General features: G+C 45.9%; 1 protein-coding gene across 1 annotated transcript in view; it reads left to right on the top strand.

Moving 5' to 3' along the window:
• Nucleotides 1–9552: 9552 nt before the first annotated feature.
• The window catches only part of Lhx8 (LIM homeobox 8), a 23101-nt gene continuing 11540 nt past the window's right edge, over nucleotides 9553–21113 (top strand). Inside the window, exons 1-6 of the mRNA XM_029537757.1 lie at nucleotides 9553–9691; nucleotides 11535–11621; nucleotides 11810–11971; nucleotides 15300–15421; nucleotides 17475–17695; nucleotides 18221–18324. Coding sequence (XP_029393617.1) covers nucleotides 9611–9691; nucleotides 11535–11621; nucleotides 11810–11971; nucleotides 15300–15421; nucleotides 17475–17695; nucleotides 18221–18324 — 777 coding nt within the window. The 5' untranslated portion in view covers nucleotides 9553–9610. The remainder of the gene's footprint in view (nucleotides 9692–11534; nucleotides 11622–11809; nucleotides 11972–15299; nucleotides 15422–17474; nucleotides 17696–18220; nucleotides 18325–21113) is intronic.

Genomic DNA, 21113 nt, shown 5'->3' with positions numbered 1-21113 from the left:
TTACAAGGGTTCACCCCAGAATTGAATGGCTTTATTTAAAAAGTACCAAAGGCCAAGCAGCTGTGATTGGCAAGGGGACTAAGGCCAAATTGTCAATCCCCAGGGAAATTCTCCTGGGAGACTGAGATAGAGCCATTCCAGAAGGATGGCCAGGCCCACATCCTTGAGCCACCTCCAGTTGGAAGATAGGAGAACTTCCAGGTGCCTGGAACTTCAGGCCCCCCCACCCCCCCTTGGCCTAATCAAGCCTTGCTATAGTGTCTTGTCCCAAGCAGTTGACTGGAGTAGGAGCCTTCTGCTCCACTTTTCAAAGCTTTCTGCTCCCTTCTGGAGCTTTTTAGAGCCAGAGAAAGAAGTTCTCTATGTATTTACAAGCTAGTGGGGGTGAGGGTAACCAAGGCTTAGGCCTGGAGCGTCCTCCTGGAGGGAGCTCACTTTCTCATAGAGAAAAGTCTTAAGGCTCTCTGGATGCCAAATTCGATTTCAAACCAGGAACCTTTCGTGGTATTCCAAGCCTGAGTGCTGCAGTGGCCTGAATTCCAGGACCAGCCTGGCAGGTTCCATACTCCTCCTCAGCGACTAGGTGTGGCATAATGACCAGCCACAACAGTCTTCCTGCACATCCGGAGTTGTGGGATGCTGGCAGCATGCCTAAGTCAGCTTTACCTCTGGGTTGAAGTCCAAGGGGGTGCTGTCCACTGCCTGGACGCTCCCGGGCTGGGTGGATCTAGGGCAACCCAAATGAGGCCTGCAGAGGGGAGCTCTGACCCACACAGTACAGGCCGCCCAGGGAGAGGAAGCAAGAGCCTGGAGCAGAGCAAGAGTTGGCCTGTTAGCCTGGGGTGTGGGAGTTACGAAGGAAATGTAGCAATATGTACGACCCTAGGTTGTGAGAAAGTGCACATCCAGCACAAAATCTACCCTACCTCTTAAGGGTCTGCTGCCAGGAGGGCCTCCTTTGCACAGAGCTTAAGCCTTTGAAATTGGTGCTCAGGACCCTCCAACCTTGCACCTTCCACCACCCAAACCAGATGATAATTCTTCACTTCTGTTATTCCAAGGGGGTTGGGGGAGCCAGCTATGGGGTAACTCTATGATTAAGACCTTGCCACGTGTTTATGTCCAGCTTCTGTGAGGCATCTCTCAGAGCTTTTGGTTTCTGGTCTGTAAAGTGGGCATCGCAGATGTCGAGGTCAGGTGACACAGTAGAAAAAGCTGTGTGCTGCTCACTCAACAGCTGCTTATAATGATGCTCAGACACTTCAAGAAAGCTGGGAGTCCTTTAGACAAGCAAGTACCTCCTCGCATACAGCGCCATTTCAAGACGCAAAGACAAGGGGGTGTTCCCTGAACCCACTTTCCATCCTGACCACTATAAAAACAGATCTTCATAGCTTGATTCAACCTCACCCCAACTCAGGATGGAGCTCAGGACCTTGCACGTGCTAGCCAAACTGTCTCATCCAGAGCGGCACCATCAGCCTCTGATTCAGATTCCGTGAAAAGAAGTTGCTTCTGCCCCACTGTATCTTTTAAATTACTGGTGCAAAGTGGAAATATTCCAAAGAGAAGGGAGAGGAAGAGTCATTGAACAGTTTGCAACATGATGTATTAAAGATATGTTTCTATATTTAAAAATTCAGAAAAAACTCTGCCTATGACTCCAAGACACAAAAACAATAATGAATACAACTAATTCAGAATACTCTCCAAAGGTGATGCAATGTGAGACATTCCTTACTTTCATTTTTGTTTAATTACTTCTACTTGTTGTGATAGAACACATGCCACAGCTAGCCTGTGAGGGTCAAAGAACAGCTTACATGTGTTCCATCTCCCTCCTAAGTGTAGGTTTCCAGAGCTGTGACTTGAGTGTCTTTACCCTCTGATGGCCTGGCTCATGCACACTTTGGAGGATAGGAGTGAGTGAAAAGAGTTTGGTTGAAATTCATGAGCTTGACTGCTCTTTGAAAGTTGGGATTTGCCACATTTACAAAAGCCCATAGCAGCTCCTGATTCACTTGCAGGCATTATTAGTACACATGAGAGACTCATGAACAGGATGAAGCCTTCCCACCACCATCACCCTGCTCCAGGGGAGGGTGGATTAACCATGAGCAGAGCTGGTACCCCCATCACAGGATGAGAGGCCTCTTCCAGCCTTTTCCAAGAATCGGAATCCCAGTCATCAGCTTTCCGGGGGGAGGGGGGTCCTGGACAGGGGTGGCACAGCCAGAGTGGAGGAGGGCTGAGTTTGGGGTAGACCTTACACAGCAGCAACAGCACTTGGCTCCCCGTGACTTCAACTCCAAACTTCACTACCTTTTCTGGACCACATTCTTTTGCTGGAGCAAAACCTGTGTCAGCATCTAATAATGTGTGCAGAGACCAAAAAGGCTTATATGTCACTGAACACACATATTCTTTATCCAAGATGTCCCTAAAATGATACATTATAGTAGCCCCAGGTGTCTCTACAATGATACAGTGTAGTAGCCCCAGGAGTTCCTACAATGCTACACTGCAGTATCCCCAAGTGTCTCTACAAATGATATACTGTAGTATCTTTGGATGTCCCAGCAATGATACACTGTAGTAGCCCCAGGTGTCCCTGCAATGGCACATTGCAGTGTCCCTACAATGGTTCACTATAATAGTCCCAGGTGTCCCAACTATGATTCACTTAGTATCTTCAAGTTCAGAGGCTATTCCTCCTGTGGCTTCTCAAGAAGTCAAGGCAGGTGTCCAGTCCCATTACACACACTGAAATCTGAAGAGTTCATGCATGATAAATGAAGAGTGGAACCCAAGTTCCCACAATTTTATGGTCAGATTGTCTACTCCTTTCCTTGCTTAAGGTGTTCAAGGGAGAAGGAGAAGGAGGAAGGAGGAGGGAGGAGGAGGGAGGAAGAAGGAGGAGGAGAAAGAAGGAGGAGGAGGAGGGAGGAGGAGGAGGAGAAATCAACTGTAGTTTCTGAACAGGAGGGTGCCAGAACAATGGAGGATGTGTTGGAAACAGGCAGAGGGGAGTGAGACTACTGTTGGCCAGAACTGTTACTGTCCAGCACCAGGTATTAAGAGAGTCAGGGAACCACACAACTCTTGTCTCAAAGTACCTGCTGGGGTCATGTTGATTCCCTGTTCGTGTTAGGAGACTATTTCTGAAGGCTTTCCCACACATGGTCGCGGGGTAAGATCCTCTGGTTTTGCATAGCCAGAGCCAGGCTCTGGGTCTTCATAGTCTATAGTTACAGAGCCAGCTGTAGTCAAGTTTAAGGAGAAGTTACAGAAGCGGGTCTCACGGTCTCACCCTCTGCACCACTATCAGCGCAGAGATTCACTTTTGCTGGATTCATCCAGGATGAATCCATTCGGTGAACGTGAGGGGGACAAAGGCTTCACTGTGGATTTCAGACCTCACTCACTCTTTTCCCCTCTTGCAGCATATTTGATACTCTGTTGTTCCCTGCTGTTATTGGTCAGGTGTCAGTGGAAGTACAATAGAGCATACCTCACCACTGGATACCAGAACCTGTTTACCTAGGGTTATGGAGGCAGAGAGAACTCCCAGGAGGAAAGGGATGGAGGGGGTCACAACCAATTCTCCTGAACTCTAAAAAGAATCAAGTCACAAACACATATATTAAAATGTGCCTTTCTGAACTCACCCAAAAGAGCCATATGGCTGAAAGACTAAAAATGTAGCTTCCATGATTTGAATGTGTAGCATTGTTGAACAAGTTAAAATTTGGAATGTGCTCCTGAGTATGCGCTTGTGGGGCAGTTGATAAGACATCTACCACATCTACAATCACGCGTATGGTACTCAGATCCTTGCACACATTCACAGAAACCCTGCTGCCTGCTTTGTAATGGCATAAGATTAGCCTCACAATAAACCCGGGAGAAAAGAGCAGTTTGGGAAAGCTGGAACACAGGGATGGGAGGAGGGGAGCCAAAACTCCCAGTAGAAGGGGCTCCAGGCTGACTGCACTCTCCTAGAGCCTCAGAAGTTCCTGGAGACACACACCTGCTTAGAACAACAGATCTACCTGAAACCATAACAGGGCCAAATGCATCACACCAGACAGTCAAGAACCTGGCCTGCTCCTACCTCTTGGCAGGATGCCTTGGTAATGCTTCTATTCCCAGGCCTCTCAAGGGAAGCACAGGGAGAAGAGGCAGAGAAGGTGAGAATTGCATTCATGAATTATTCATATAACAACTTCTTAGTGGTACCCTTAGATAAAGATTTTGTAGACGATAAAACTGAGGTCTTAAAGTAAATTCCTTAATACCTGATTGCAAGTTGACCAACTCCAAACAGCATGTCACTTAGCTTTTTAACACCTCTCACCCCCATCCCAAGGAAAGCAAGAAGGGGGAGAGAGAGAGAGAGAGAGAGAGAGAAGGAACTGGAGGGAAACATTGCCTTGGTTACAAGAACCAAGTCTCCTGTAGTTGAAATCCACATATAAAGTTCTTAACTTTTAAAAATATGGTTTAGATTTTTTTCTGCAGCCACTCATGGCAAATGCATGGTTTAACAAGATCTGCTAAGATATGAAATGACAGAACATGACAGAGAAGTGTTGCTGAGGAAAGGAGCCACAGACACCAAAGTTGTGGGCATCCTGCTGGCCGCCAGGGCAGTCTATTTCCCTTAGCAACCTTTATCAAATTCTGGGAATTAGAGGCTCTCTCTCTCTCTCTCACAGTACACTGTGCCTCCACCCCAGGCTACAGAAACTCCTTTGGTGCCTGGGCTGTTGCTTTGAGACTCAGTGTGGCTTTCTTGCCACCATGGCTGAGGCTTAATTCCAATTATGGAATCTGGAGGAATGAACTCTAGGGATGGGTAGGGGGACCTGGGTGAAGTATGAGTGTGTGTGTGTGGGGGGGGTGCACCTCCAGGCTTGGGTCTTCACCCTCCCAAACCAGAGAGCTCAAAGCTGGATTTCCTTGGAGAGGGGAGTGCTTAGAACCTGTAAGAAAACTGGAGGGGAGGTGGAGATTGTTAGTTGGATTTTTCTCATTCCCCCTCCCCCCCTTTACACAGGCAGGATCCTACAAAAACAGCAGTCAAGTTTCTGAGGTTCCTGGTTTATTGGTCATGACAAAAGGCACACATCATAGGCATGCTTTGCTTTAGGGGAGACTGTGGGCTTGAGAATGTCACACTGCATAAATGGAGTCTTCCAGGCAGCCCCCTCCATTAATTTTGGGCTCCCAATGGCCCCCAAGTTCTTTTCTCACTTCACTTCTCTGCTCATTTAGTGGGCCCAGGTTTCCTGATGCTCTGCCAAGAACCTCTGCTTGCGTGCAGGCTCTGGTTAAGGAACCTGGCTCTCCCACCTTGGATCTCCAGAATTTATCCTCATCAAGACCTGGAGGCTTCTCACACAGGGTTAAGGAGAGCAGCATTGTTCTGCACACCAGGGTGCCATGTGTGTGTGTGTGTGTGTGTGTGTGTGTGTGTGTGTGTGTGCCCTTGAAAGAAAGTCACTCACACACACCCCACCCCCAGGTTCTCAGACTCAACTAGCAGAAAATAGCAGATGAGGTGTTCAGGGATCCACCTTCTTGGCGACCTTCTCTTTCCAGAATAATCTCACCTCTGTTTTCACCCTGAGACTGGATCCAGTTTAAGTCCCAAAGTTAGCAAGTTTCACACTCTGTGCAGATGCAGATTCCTAGTCTCGCGCTTTTAGCAATAAAACAAAACAAAACCTCTGGAAGTTCTCTTTTCTCCACTTTCCAGACTCCGATGAGCACAGGAAGTGGGCAACAATCCAAAGACACCCACCAACAACCAAGTGTCCCGCTTGCAGTTTCAGGGTGATCATAACTGAGCATTCACATCAGGGACATTGACAGTTCCTTCTTGGGAGCCAAGGTCACACATTACCCTAGCGCAGCAGATAATCCTTGGGTTACATTACCACACATAATTCTTGGGTCGACTGTGCTAGGAAGTGAATCTCTCCGGTCTTGGGTTGGAGAAAGTGCTGCTCAGCCAAGCTAGACTTTGGTCAGGCAATTGTAGCTACTTCGCTTAGGCTTCTCCCCATGTTTCAGCCATGTCTAGACTAGGATTTTGTGAGTCCTTGCCAGCCCTCTGGAGGAACGCAGCTCCAGAGAGGGCAACGTTAGAAGCTGAGAACCAGTGTATGACCTGCCTTTTGCTCAAGTTCCGGGATAAATTCCTTCAAAAGAGTAGTTAGCACAGGAGCTCAGACGCGCAGAGTTCAATAGGTAAATTGGCGGGGACTTTGAATACTTCAGGTAACAATTTTCTAATTCGGATCTATTGCTTTTAAATATCGAACTCCAGAGACCTCTGTCAATGCAGCCTTTTCCCGCCCCATTGATGCTTGATGTTCATAAACGGCTCCTGCCCCGCGAGCCGGGTGTGAAAAAAAAACAAACAAACAAAAAAAAAAAAAACAGTTTTATACCTTTGATAGTAATCGCCAAGGAGGAGAAGAAGGGTTATTAGAAGACCGCAAATTTCGCAGCAGCTCGCCGTCCAATTAGGCAGCTCTTCGCCAAGGTGGAAGCTCTGAGTATCGGGTAGATTCTCTCTTTCTCCGGTCCTAGACTAAGGCCTGGCGCGACGGGCTCCAGACCCTTTCCTGCACCCCACCCCAAGGTTTTAGCAGGACACATATAGTGCCTCCGAACTTGCCTGCGAGCCGCACAGCCCCGGAACAGACGTAGTTTTCTTTCCTACCCCATTCAATCCTTGGAGAGAGCCAGGAAATCCAGGGTGTTGGCCAACCTCCTAGTGGGCCTTCCTTTCTGGTTTTCATTTGATGAACAGTGGCTTCTAGAAATTTCAGTCCAATGGGAAGGCACCAACAAGGCACGGCCGATTTATTTTCCCACCTACAGACAAACAAGATAATATATATACATTTTTAATGTGTTTCGTTCAAAATTGATCTCAATTGGCGTGCGGAGGCTAAAACTCTCATTCTGATAAAGGAAAGAAAGAAAGAAAGAAAGAAAGAAAGAAAGAAAGAAAGAAAGAAAGAAAGAAAGAAAGAAAGAAAGAAAGAAAGAAAGAAAGAAAAGTGCTTTGTAAATTTTACCTCAAACACTTAAAGTTGGAAAGAGCAGAAGGCGAACTTTTTCTATGTCTGATCCGAGGAGCAGCGAGCTCTAGTTTGCCTGCGGGCAAGAAGAAGCTAAACATTTTTTAGGCAAGTCGTATACACCGGGTCAGAAGGTCAATAGGCCCAAGACCCTGAAACTCAGCCTTGACTTTCCCAGTAAAAACTTTCACTTTCCGCTCCGCCCATCTCCAATCGAAACCCCCAAGCCAAAGCCTCAGTCGCTAGGACAAGGAACGCACTTACCACGGGGCAGCCCCTGGAGCGCGCTGGACACAGGCAATTATGCCGCTGGTGAGGTCGCAGTCCCGCCGGGGCGCCAGGAGCAGGGCGGACGCCAGACCAGTCCTTTAGACTCCAGTCTGACGTCCTCCTTCTCTAAGCCCGGAAGCCTCTAAAAAAAGAATCATTTCCTCCACTTATGCAGAGATAGGAGCTCTTAGATCAAGATTAGTATGTTGAAAACCTGATTGAGAGTCGCCTGATTAGGCGAGGGTGGGTGGAAAAGCGGCGTACACGACGGCGCCCCCTCCCTATGTCCCCCAAAACAGCTCTAGAGCGCTGGGCTCTCCAGATGACCGGCACAAACCATTCTTGCTAGCAGGCAAAGGGAACTTCAGAGTTACATTGCAATCCTTAGCACAAAAGACTGTAAGTAATTCTCCAAGCTAGACTCTAGTTTTAGTTCCTCATCCAGGGAATCGGTCCAAGGCGACCTACTGGAGCCAGCATTCCACACCAGTGTCTCTCTCTCTCTCTCTCTCTCTCTCTCTCTCTCTCTCTCTCTCTCTCTCTGTCTCTCTCTCCCTTTCTCTCATCTCTGATCAGAATCGTATGGAAAATACTTTATTATGTGGATTCCTTCACCCACTCCTGATTTTCGCTTTTGACGAAAATCAACAGCAGAAGCAGCAGCAGCAGCAACAACAACAACATCCACCACCACCACCATTTAGCTTTTCCAGCAGTTGGTCCAAATCTCCACCCTTCTTCTATGCCTTACCAGAATACAGTCTATTCTTAAATCTCAGGTCCCTCATACTCCACGCTAAATTTAATGGAGATCTCCCAATGGGCATCGGCCAGAGGGTGCTAATATGAAAGTGTATATAATGACTGAAAAGGAGAGCCGAGATTCTGTATGTTCAAACGTCCTCTGTGTTTAAGGTGGAAAGGGACAATCAAAGAAAATCCAAACTCCGTGCCCAGCCCCAGGCTCATTTCGTCCAAAGAAAGTGTGGTCAGCATTAGTTGCTGCCGGCCCCTCCACTAGCCTCTGAGGGCTGGTCTGGGCGGTTGTTCTTCTTCTCCCACTAAAATAAGACAAGGGGGTAAGATTGCTCGTCCTTGTGTTTCACTACATATATTTCTGTCTAAATAAGGCAACAAAGCATGGTTTTGTTACAAGGCTTGAGAAACCGACTCCAGGACGTTCTTATATCACATAAGTTCCAAACGTTTCTCTTTTGCTTATCTAAAGGGACAAATAAGAAATAAAAGTAATTTTTAAAAAACTTCTTACAAAATTTTTCTTCTATAAACGAAGTGAGACCTTATAAACAAACAAAAAAACCTCACACTTTCCAATTCAGATCAAAATTATTTCTACCCTACTCACATTCAAGCGTTCACACTTAAGCATGGGAATGAGGAGTGCGCAGCGGCCCAAGACTCTATCTATGGCATATGGTTTGTCTAGAATTAAAGAAAATCAAACATCATAACATACTTTCGTTTTTCTTGTATCCTTGATTTCAAATCTAGTCGCAAATCAAATCTAGTCGTTCGTTTGTCCCTTCATTATCTTAACAGGAAAACCTTTCGAAAATGTAGAGAGAATCATTGGTGTGCATTTAGGGAGACCTAAGACCCGGGAATCCGGGAGACCTCCGCTTTCCCTCCGTGCGCCGCTGAAAGAGATGTAACCCGAATCTTTGTTTAGGTTTTGGCTGGGGAGCGAGAATTTAAAGACAAGTCAGATGCAGAAAGCATATTCTTAAAAAAAAGAAAGAAAGAAAGAAAGAAAGAAAGAAAGAAAGAAAGAAAGAAAGAAAGAAAGAAAGAAAGCCAAGTTAAGGGGCATCCGCATTCCCCCCACCTTTAACACTGAATTCAGAGTAAGTTGTCTGGTGCAGATAAAGATCTTAACATGTAGAGAAGGCGGGTTTTTCATAAGGAGGTGAGGCTGTCCCTCCAGGAAAAGACTTTCCCCCACACCCCCTCCTCTCTGCGAGGTTCCACCCTCTGGAAAACACAACTTTCCCTCTTTTCCTGGAGGGACAGGCCTCAGTGTGGCTGAGAGAGGAATCTTAAGAACAGTGGATCAGAGAGAGGCTACGGTCACTGTGGCCTCTTTGGATCGAGACACACTGGTGGCATCGCTGTCCTGCCTGTTAGCTTTCCTTGGCCTTTGGGGGCGGAGGAGGGGACACTGCGGACACCCACAGCCTCTGACCCTCTGGAGCTGGTATGTGACGAGCAGCGCCTGTGGGGCCATGTATTGGAAGAGCGATCAGATGTTTGTGTGTAAACTGGAGGGAAAGGACGTGCCGGAGCTGGCGGTTCCCCGCGAGAAGGTGAGAGAGCCTATGCCAGGCGGGATCTGTTGAATAGGAGTTTCCTTGAGAGAAGAGAGTTGTCCGGCTCCTAAACCAGGTTGGGAAACTACCTGTCACTGCCTCGTCTCCAGACCTGACAATTTTTTTTATTACGTAGTAGCGTTAGGTAGTAATCACTGCGTCCCCTCCCCACGGGCTCACTTAACCTGAGGCATGGACACTCTAATTTGAGACGAAGCCTGGAGCCTAAGACGCTCACGGGGCAACGTGAGTCCTGCTTTTTTATTCTATGTGACCTGCTGTTCGCGGCAGTCTGGGGCAGGGGTCGGGGGTCTAGATGTTTGTCGCATGGCACCAGATACCAATGGCTGCGCTCTGCTGAACGCTGGCTCTTGCTACGGATAAGGTGCATGTGGGACGGACTTGAGACCCGGCGGCGACAGACCTGAAGACTTGGGTCCTCCAGAGCCCCGCTGCTCTTAGAGTCAAAAGAACGATTTCATTGGAAATACCAAAGAGGCAAACTTCGCAGCACGAGGCGAGCCTAACGGGGTGGGGGTGGTGGGGGAACCTGGCAAGCTGTCACCTACTTTGGAGGCAAGACCCGTGGGTGCTCGCATTTTATAGTGGAACTCAGTTCCTAAACTGTTGGAGAGCAGGGCGGGGGTAGCGGGTATCGGCTGGACGCGGGCAGGGTACTGCTCGCTTCGTGTTTGTCTGACGGCAGCGGGTAGAGTTTCTGCCCGGATGCATTGTGTCCGTGAGGACGCGGCCCGGGAGTAGCTGCGCCAGGGATATCCAGGCGTGCGGCCGCTGGCTCACCTGGGGCTTTCGGAAGACAGAGGAAAAGGAGACAAAGGGACGGAAAAGCGAGGGGTGTGGGCTGCTGGAATCCGCGGACCCACTAGCCCTAAACTAGACTTCTCAGAGAGATTGCATTCGTTTATAGAACAAAACTGAAAGTGCAGCCAGGGCTTGGGGACACTTGAGCAACGCGTCCGTGTGCTCTAAAATATTCTGACCCGCACTGGGTGAGAGGTTTTTTTTAATGGAACAAATTAAATTCAGCTGGATATTTCCATTATTCGGCCCGCTTCTGCACTGGTTAAAAATAATCCTTTAGTAGCTAAAATGTTGACTTACTGAGCACTAAGTGGCAATTCACACCTTAAAGAAACCAGTGTAAATCGCTTACGGTTCTAATTGCTTCAAGTTTACCAAAGAGCTGCTGGCTCCGTTTAATCTGAAGCATTTTCATTCAAATTGTCGGAACAAACACCAGGCTTCTTAAATCCCACTGTAATTAGCTTTCAAGTATCCGATTAAACCTCTTCACCTTTTGGGCTATCCTATTCAAAAAGACCCCCCTTTAAAAAAATATATGTGTGTCTTGCTCTTTTAATTGAGGTTATTAAAGAAATCAAGTTTCTCTCCCCACCCCCTCCTCAGTCATCTTTTCTTCTCTCTCACTCCACCTCCCCCCGCCCCGTGCCCCCTTTAGCCGGGTGTTCCCCGCTCCCGGGTGATTGACGTCTAGAAAGCAATCGCTTTGTGCACCGAGGCCGGTTATTAGCTGGGTACCCCCGGTGGGGGGCGGGGGCCGGCGCGTCGGGGTGAGCGCGGGGCTCGAGCCCGGAGCCGCGGCCGCGCAGTCCTCGAGTCGCCCGCTGGCGGCGGCGGCCCAGGGAGGCTGCGCGCTGGCCCGCCAGCTGCGCCCGGGCTCAGGTGCCGGCGCTTGCACGCGCCGCCCTCGTGCGCGCCCTTCAAGAGCGCCTTGGGGCCTGGCCTGCGGGGCGCCGAGTGCTCGCCGCGGGCTCCTGACCGCTGTCTCCCTCCCTGCCTTCCCGCTCTCGCGGCGCAGTGCCCCGGGCTCATGTCGGAGGAGTGCGGGCGGCCTGCAGCCCTGGCGGCCGGGAGGACCCGCAAAGGCGCTGGGGAAGAAGGACTGGTGAGTGGGGCGGCGACCCGAGTGGGGATCCCCAGCTCCCTGGGTGGGGCGGGGCGCGGGGTTCCAGGGGTCCTGCTGGTCTGGGAATCCCACAGTGCGGATGGGGAAGGCTGGGGACGGAGGACAGTCCTCGGGCTGCTCCGTGGGGAGGTGGGACGCGAAAGGCCAGCGCTCGGCTGTTCCTGCAGGTGAATCCCGAGGGAGCCGGGGACGAGGACTCCTGCTCCTCCTCGGCCCCGCTTTCCCCGTCGTCCTCGCCCCAGTCCATGGCCTCGGGCTCTGTGTGCCCGTCAGGCAAGTGTGTGTGCAGCAGCTGCGGCCTGGAGATTGTGGACAAATACCTCCTCAAGGTAGGATGGTGGGCCAGGCGAGCCCCGAAAGAGACAGTGTGAGGGTCGGGGCGGGGGGAAGTGCCCCACTTCGTGTCAACGGAGGCTCTTTAGACCCTCTCAGCATATCAGTCCACCACTCTAAGGCCCACAGCGAGAAGTATGATAAGGAACGGGTAGGATAGGATTTTCCTTACTGTGAAATTCTAGGATCAGGGTCTGCAGTGTAAATGAGGGTTCCCCCTGGAGTGTGCGGAGGACTGATCACCAGCAGCAAAAGAGGCTCGAGGAACCGTCCCCCACTCTGGGACAGCTACCAGATGCCTAGACTTTTGTTTGTTCCAAGCCTAGACTTTTACTTACTTAAAAATCCCGTACTCTGCATACTGGTCCCTCCTCTCGAATACACCCGTGCTGCTGTCTACATAGACCAGTCCGAGTTCCGTGTGTCATTCCCCCTCGCAGCGGCTCCTTCCATAACTAAAAACACTGTAAAGTGCCTTTAAAGATATTTAGTTTTGGACTGTTACTGTCATCGCGGTCATAGGTTTATTTACCGGTACCTGGAACCTTCCCAAAGCAAAAGTTTATATAAAGCTTTAAAAGCCATTTCGGTACCTCCTAGATCTTGCTAAGCAGTGATGTTATGTCCTACCAGGGCTTGGGGAAAAAACAATCTAGCTGTAAAGTTAGGTGCACATATACAACCCCAGCTGAAGTGTTTCACGGCGAGGTTTCAGAGTTGACTGTCTTAATTTGGTTTAACTTTCTCCTAGAATACTTCACTGGGGGTGGGGTGGTTATGAAGTGGAGATTCTGGCGGGCTGCAGTTACCCCTGTCGTGTCAGACAGGATCTTGGTCCCCTGTGTCTTAATCTGAACACATTGGATTTCCACCTTCAATAGCATTTAGAAACCACTATGGAAAACAATGCTTTCCAATATACTAAATTAGTTGCAAACCAGTTCACTTTCTGTCCCCCGCCCTCCTTGAGCTTCAGTTTTCAGAAGGATTAATTACAGAGAATAAAAGATCAAAATGTGAATTAGTGGGTTTCTTTAACTTAATGTCAACATTCAAAAGCTGCTTTCTGGGGGAACGGGAATATGACTTCCTGGAGCCCAGATAAAACACTGAAAGAGGCTTGAGTGAAAACATTTTCTAATGTTTTTATTTGATTCTTGAAGCTTGAAAATTAACCTGGCTTTCTCTTTAAATCTGCATTCTTAAAATCCCATTTCCCATTTCTCTGCATCCACAAAACCATGCACTAAGTCAGTGAGTCAACGTAGCTTCTTGTTTTAAACAAGGTTCTCAGTGACTTCCCGAATCTGGAACAGTGTTTCTGGACCTGACTTAAGGAAACTTCAACATTTCACAGCAGAAATGTAGAAAATAACTACACAGTAAAATATATTGTCTGAATTCTGCCTCAACTAGCATTGGCCTTGTTTAATTTTATACATTGTTCATACTTGTCTTCATATGATATAAAAATCGTGTATCTAAGTGGTTCTGCAAAGTTTTCTTTTGTAATTGGACAGGAGTCTACCTAGGACAGTTTTCTACATACAATCATATTCTATTAGGATTTATAAGTTAACTAAAATTTACTCCCATACAATCATTTAAGCACTCTGAATTCTCATTATGCCTACCCCAAGCTGAAGTGCTAACTCCTTACTCTAAGTCTGAATCTAAACTTCTCACTGGTAACAAATATTTAATCCAGTATAGTTGTAGCTTTTTGAGGCTATGAAAAACTACCAGCCTGTGGGGCAGTCACACAGTGCCAGACAAAAGGGTCAGCTGTGGTTGTTGCCCCTCTACAGTCCTGTCCTAACCTAGCCTGGTGTGGAGCCATATTGGATTAATGCTAGTTCAGCAAAGGTTTCCAGAACTTTCCCAGAGTCTCCCCCACCTTCCTTACTTGCTGGCAAGGACTGGGAATGTTAAGAAGCTCTTCTCTTTTTCAAAAGAACCCTCGAGGAAAGGTGTCAAGCCAGGGCTGAGGTCTGGCTTTTGTAGAGCTAGAGAGAGGCTCCAGCCTCTGTTTTAAAGCCTTGCTTTAGAAACAAAAGCCTGGTGTGACTGAAATAAGGCCTTGAGTGGTGGATGCTCCAGAGGCTTGGGCTTTCTTTATGAACTGGATACAACTTAGGGGAAAACACAAGGAAAGTGCATCTCTGCTTCCAGGAGGTATTCTGTTTGGTTAATGTCTTTTTGTTCCATTTTAATCCAAGTAACTATTTTTATACAGTGAATAGATCTTTTGAAGAAAGACCCAAACTTAAATTTTCATCAGAAATTAAACATTGCTTCGGAAAGAGGTTCATAACTTAGTTAGAAATCACAATGTTTCCTTCAGAGTATCATTTGTATCTTCCTCCTGTCAGTAAAACACCCTGGCTGCTAGTATGAAAGCAGAAACCCAGTTAGTCCCTGTTTGCTGATCACCGAACTTCAGAAGCTGCACTGCAGGCCAGCACAGCTGGATACACATCTCCATTGGGGGACTGAACTGCAATGTTTGGGGGGGGGCACAGCATCGGCTTCAGGTAACCTCAATGGTCATTTGTTTTGTTCCCATGTCAAAGTCTAGAGTGCCCTACTTTATTAAATACCACTGTCTCACTACTTGAAGTACAAATATATTTCCTGGGTGCATTTAAAACTACCTATAATGTGGTATCTTCCTTTCTCCAGAGGCTCCATCATTCCTTGGGCTAGCAACATCCTCCTCCTGGGCACTTTGTTCTCTGCAGCTGTATATGTTAGGGGAGGTGGGGAGGCACAGCATCCTTGAGCTCTACCTTAGGAATTTCTGATGTATAAGGGAAGTGTATTGCCTGCTTTCTCTATTAGGGTGTTTTTACAAATTTATTCTCTGTCTTGGTTGTCCCTACTGATGGGTTGCACAGTTCACAGCTGTTTGCCCAAACTGTAGGTCAAAAGGTTTGTCTCCACTTCCTTAACTGCCAGGTTATAGACAGGATTAGAGTAAGGAAGGAAACAGATCTGGTATATATGACTCTAGACTAAACGTTTTCTCTCAAGGTTTTCTCAGAGAGGAAGGGAGAGAGAAAATGAATATGGAAGAAAACCCAAATCCTTCAAAAGCATAAAAAAAACAAACAAACAAAAAAACAAACAAACAAAAAAACACAAGCTTGAACTGTGGCCTAGAGGAGTCTGGGTTCTTGTTGGAGTCTAGAAGAGGCTACAGCGGGATGTGTGCTCATGTCAAGGGTGCAGTTTGGGTGGAAGCATTCAAAGAGCGCGTGCTGTAGTGTGCCTCCCATACAGCCATCGGTGGACTGGCCGCTCACCCTCACTTTTCTCTTGCAGGTGAATGACTTATGCTGGCATGTCCGCTGTCTCTCCTGCAGTGTCTGCAGAACGTCGTTGGGGAGGCACACGAGCTGTTACATTAAGGATAAAGACATTTTCTGTAAACTCGATTACTTCAGGTATATTGCCAAGTTGTCGTTTTAATAAACACCCCAAGATATTATTTTAAAAAGACGTTTGCAACAGGGCCTTTTGCATACAGTTTGATTACTCAAGGGCAATTTTTATGATGTATTTCAAATGATTTCTTTCTAGATCAGATCTTGCTATGTAGCCTAGGTTGGCCTTCGACTCATGATCGTCCTGTGTCGGCCCTCTCAGGTGCTGAGAATAGAGGTTCCAAGCATCAGGATCAACCTCTTAATTTCAGAGGAGGGAGTATAATGTGTATTAAAACTAAATTAATGTTAGTTTGCTTCCTTTAGGGATTGTCTAAATAAAACTTCATGTTGGGTTGTTTTCCCAAACTAGAGGATGAAAGTTTGGGGTATTCAAAGGGATATGCAATAAAGGATGAGACACTCAGTGGCAGCAGTGCCTCTTGTTTAAAGTCAGTGGTGAAGTGGGATGAAATCATCATGCAAGAAAGGATCCTGGTCACAAACAAGGTGCCAGGCGTTTAGATACTATAATCAGCTACACCATTATCCGAAGAACAAAGTACTCGTCTGTCATAAATACAACAAACTGAATTACTCTGCCAGAGGTCATGCCTTTATTTTGCATTCTGTTCTTTGCCTCTGGGTTATAAAACTATCTTTGTACAAGATATTAAAATTTTGCAGTTCTCACAGTGATCTCCCTGTGGCTATTTTAAGTGTCAGGTGTGTCCCAGGAAGTACTTCTCTGTGGAGAGTTGTCTAAACGCGACCATAAGCATTGCTTTAACTGTGGTCATACCTCTTCTTTGTCTGCGTTCCTAAATGAGAAAAAGTTCATTGTAAAACTCTGTCTAGAAGACCTTTGCTAGACAGTCTACTAATTATGGTGTCGATGAGGTTTCAAAAAGTTCTATTAGAGTTCTATATGATTGTATGCAGCTTAGAGCACGGTTTCGTAATATTCAGTCTATCTTATAAAATCAAGTGGTCTTTAAAATTACTAAAAATGTACAGTTCTTGCCAGAGTTGCTTTCCATCTTAAAAGCATTAGTAATAATTGGTTCCTCTTCAACTTATAGTGTGTTGGTTTTATTTTTTATGTCAAACACCCTTTGAAAAATTTTTGATTCTTTTTAAAGATTCATTAAAAATCCATTTCTTTGGGATTTTGGATTTTTTGGTACATGTTCTGAAGTTCATTTTTAGAATCTAATGCTCCAATTAAATTGGCAATACTTTTAAAAATGGTTCCTGGGTAGACATAGGCAGATGTGCTAACCTTGTCCACCAGTGACTGAGTTGGGAGACAGAACAGGGCTTCTGATCACTAATACTGGGAGCGTAAAAATTCTCTTCTGCTCTTGTATCTTGCTAAGAATGCCTACAGATGGTTCTGTAAGTTTTAGACGCCATTTCCACACTTCTGTAGCATGCAAAGTGGCCGTTTGTCCAGGCTGGGAAGCCTCTGAATTTTAGCTCCTCACTCCAGAGGGTGAGGAATATAAATTCTGTACATTCTCTGATAATTTCAAATTTAAATATGTTAGCAATAGTTGCTACCCGAGTCATCTCAGCTTGATGTTGTGTTTGTTTTGTCTCTGGCACTGGGGACTAAACCCAGTGTGCATTATTAAGTACACAACTGACCATGAGCTAGGTTCATCCCCTCAACTGGATTTTAGTCAGTCAGTGTTTCTATTTTGGGTTAGCATATTTTTACCCTTCAAGGTTTTCAACCTGGAGTGTGTATGTGTGAATGTGCATGTGTATCTGGAATCTCTAGAAAACCTGTAAATACCTTAATAGCTGACACAATGTAAGGGCTGTTGAAACTACTATTTCATGTGTTTTAGAAAAAAAAAAATCTGAAAAGAAAACCTTTGAAGCTTTGTTTTTAAGAAAGATTGAACTGGGACTGTGTCTCCGCTGCTTCCCATATTGACATTAAGAATTAATTCTTGTTTCACTTTCAAAATACTTAACTACTTAGATAATTCCAATAGAGCATGATGATGTGTTAGTTTGAGGTCAGTCCAGAAAATACCTCACCATGCCTCCTTCCTGTGTCCAGACGGTATGGTACCCGCTGTTCCCGCTGTGGCAGGCACATCCACTCGACTGACTGGGTCCGAAGGGCCAAGGGCAACGTGTATCACCTGGCCTGCTTTGCCTGTTTTTCTTGCAAGAGGCAACTGTCCACCGGAGAGGAGTTCGCCTTGGTGGAGGAGAAGGTCCTCTGTAGAGTGCACTTTGACTGCATGCTGGACAATCTAAAGAGAGAAGTGGAGAATGGTGAGTGAGAAGCACAAGTTCAGTCTTTCAGGATGGTGAGTGAGGAGATACAACTGACTTCACCCCAGGGCTGTTCTAATGAATTATTTTATACAAGGAACAATGGTTGTAAAGTTAACATTGTTGCCAGCAAAAGACTCCAGCTGTTGATTTGCAGCCAAAGCGTGGCCTCTAAGCTAGTTCCACACTACAGTCTGAGGCAGCAGCCTAGAGTTTGGGTTCAGCCTTTATTTTCTGTGTATGTGACTTCCTAAGATGGGCCTTAGATATATACTTTTTTAAAATTATTTTTTAGAGAGGTGTATACTTTTAATTTACTGCATTTTGGGCAGGTTGCACAAGGCTATCTACTGTCTCTTATAGTCTCTTTGCAACAAGTTTTTCTTTTTTTAAAAAAAAAAAAGCTTTACCAATTTAGAAGATGCATGGTGCATTGCAAAAGGCCAAAGTGTGTGAGGAAACTGGCTGTACAGAAGTATAGACCCATCTGAGTTACCAACTGGATGGCTTATTTTCAAAATGCAGGTAATGGGATTAGTGTGGAAGGAGCCCTTCTCACAGAGCAAGACGTCAATCATCCAAAGCCAGCCAAAAGAGCTCGGACCAGCTTCACAGCCGATCAGCTCCAGGTAGACATGACAATGCATTTGTGATTTTTTGAAGCCCTTTCCCCACAAAAAAAAACAGACCTAAAGAAAAATTAAAAAGCAACCTCCATGCTACCTGAGAATACTGTTTTCTGAAAGGTTGTACTATACTTTTTAAAAGATATAACTTTTCTATCTTTTATAAATCCATGAGAGTGTTAATGTGTACTTAGCTGCCTTGAAAGGTCATGGGGTGCAGTCTAGTCAGTAGTTTGGTGTCCTTCAGGACTTTTGATGTCAACATCAAATTGGGGCACAATGTTGGTCTGTTCTGGCTTCCACGAACATCAGTCTATGGCAGACATTTTTGATACAACAGAAGACGACTGTGTGGAGACTCAGCTGAAAGAGGCAGCATCCAGGGCTGTGGGGCTCCAATGTGTTGTCATTTAACTAAATGACATGTTGTTTAATGTATAGAATTGCATGAATTTTGTCTAGGAAAGACCAGAGTCTGCCCAGCACAGACAGGAATCTACGGTTGACACCAGTCATAAAGGGATTGAGGCGGCACTTTCTTCTCTGTGCTGAGGTTGACTCTGCCCTTAAAACAGAGGAAGGAGCTTCCTTATCATAGCTGTGCTGGCTATGAACATTAGCTCACCCGTGAAAACTGTCAAGAAAAATACCCCTTGCTTTGGATTTAAGTCTACAAATGATGAGTCTTTCTGGCTTTTTCTTTTCTCTTTTGGATTATGCTTTCTAGAAGATCAGCTTGGCCGAGGTACTTGTTTTGTGTTAAGATAAATAATTTACTGCCCCTCTCCAGGGGCTGTAGAGTATGTTGTATAATTAGCATCAACTTCGGCTCAGGACTGAAGACGATTGTGTCTTGTTAACAAATAAAGGAAAAACCACTTCTAGTAGTAAGAGACTGGCCAGCATTTCAGACCTCTATAGTAAAGATGTTTCAGGAGTGATATTTAAGGAATGATTACAGGGGAAACCTGGATGTGACCAGTATTCTGAAAGAATTTGGCAGTAGACCAGATTCAGATTATTAAAATCTAGATCCATTAAGGAAAAAACCTCCAAGGACACAATTGCTTTTATTAATTAAACATTAAGTCTTTGACTAGTGAGTAATGCATGAAAAATTAGAGAATTGAGAGATTCGGTTTCACTTGAGCTCTCTAGAATGCTGGAGAAAATCACAGACATCCTGGGTTTGAAGTGAATTCTTATCCGAGCTTTGCAGGAATCTTCAGTCTGAACAGGTGGGCTGGGTTAGACGGAATCGCTAAGAGACAACTATAGTATTGAAAGTTCCTCAGAGACTTGGTTGTCCGTGACTTTGACAATTACAGGCTTCATAATTTGGATGTGAAAATTCCTTATTAAAATTATAACTGTGGAAGTCTGAAGTCATGGCAGGTATCTATACAATCTCCTGTGGGAAGATAATTACAGAAAAAAATATATAGTGATTATTTGTGGAGGTTTATGTAGGCCAAGTTCTGTCCATATCATCTTCGACTCCTTATCCATCCTAACAAGTCGTCAGTGTAGTCAGCCCCTCCAAGGGCACAGGAATGACCCTCGAGGCAATCAGCCACTCAAGGGAATAGGAGAGAAAAGGCTCCGACAGACTTGCCCAACCTCTATGCTTTTTATGTGGCTTTGCCTCCCAGGAGACCATGTGCTTCACCAGAACCCAGCAATACAGAGAAGAGAAATCCTGAATTCTGCAGACAGGCTTACAAGAACAACTTGCGTTGTTCACAAAATACTTAAACCATGCATGGCTACATAAAAACATGACTCGAATCATGAGCTTAAAAAACTGATCAGAATGAGTTCTAAACGTGAAAGCAGGGTCTCATCTGTTCAGCATTCAGTGGCATTGATCCTACACCCGAGACTGTCAGAGCAAATGAGGTCCAAGGCACAGCTAAAGAACAAGAAAGCCACAGATAAACAAACAAACAAACAAGAAAACCCAAATCATTTCCTTTCACCAGATTATCTGAAAAACAAGTATGACAATCACCTTGTCAAACTGTCTCAATTTTGAGAAAACTGAATGTATTCAAATATTGACTTCAGCAAAATAATAATAAAAAAAAATCACCCATGGAAACTGAGCTGAGACTGTCCACGTGATCTTTGCTTTGGACAGAGGAGTGTTCATATAGGGTATCTAAAGAAATCCCCCAAATTCCATTTCAGAGTCTCACAGGAAGAAAAGTTTCCAGATCAAAGGGGTACGGCTACAGTTGTATCTCAAACACGGGATACAGATTTATCACAAGCACTAGGAGGACACTAAACTCCTGCTTGTGTCAGGGTTCACTCCCAACAGCCAGTCATGGCCGGATCAAACAAGCCAAGGTTGGCTCCTACTCGGGTCTACTTTTGCTATCATTGTTCAGATGCTGGTACACACACTGTGACTTTTCTGGATCTTGGCTTAAAGTGATGATGCCACCGGGCTTTGCCTTGATCTTCCCCAGACAGCTCCCTCTGGGACTGGGAATGGTTTGCAGTAGCCTGAGCATCTGCCAAATAGGGATGTTTAAATGCTAAGTAGAATTTAAAGGTCTTGATTTTCTTTTTTCTATTTTTTTTCTGTTTTCTTTCTTTTTTCCTTCTTCTGTCCCTCTGTTCCTCCCTCTCCCTCTTTCTTTCTCTCTCTTTCTTTCTTTTCTTTCTCTCTCCCTTTCTCTCTTTTTCTTTTCTTTCTTTTTTCTTTCTTCTTTCTTTCCTCCCCCTCCCCTCCCCCCTCCTCCTCCTCCTTCTCCTCCTCCTCCTTCTCCTCCTCCTCCTCCTCC

The sequence above is a fragment of the Mus pahari genome, chromosome 4 (genome assembly GCF_900095145.1).
Source record: "Mus pahari chromosome 4, PAHARI_EIJ_v1.1, whole genome shotgun sequence".
Lineage (NCBI taxonomy): Eukaryota > Metazoa > Chordata > Mammalia > Rodentia > Muridae > Mus > Mus pahari.
Note: the sequence above shows the minus strand (reverse complement) of the source record. Positions and strands in the feature narration are given on the sequence as shown.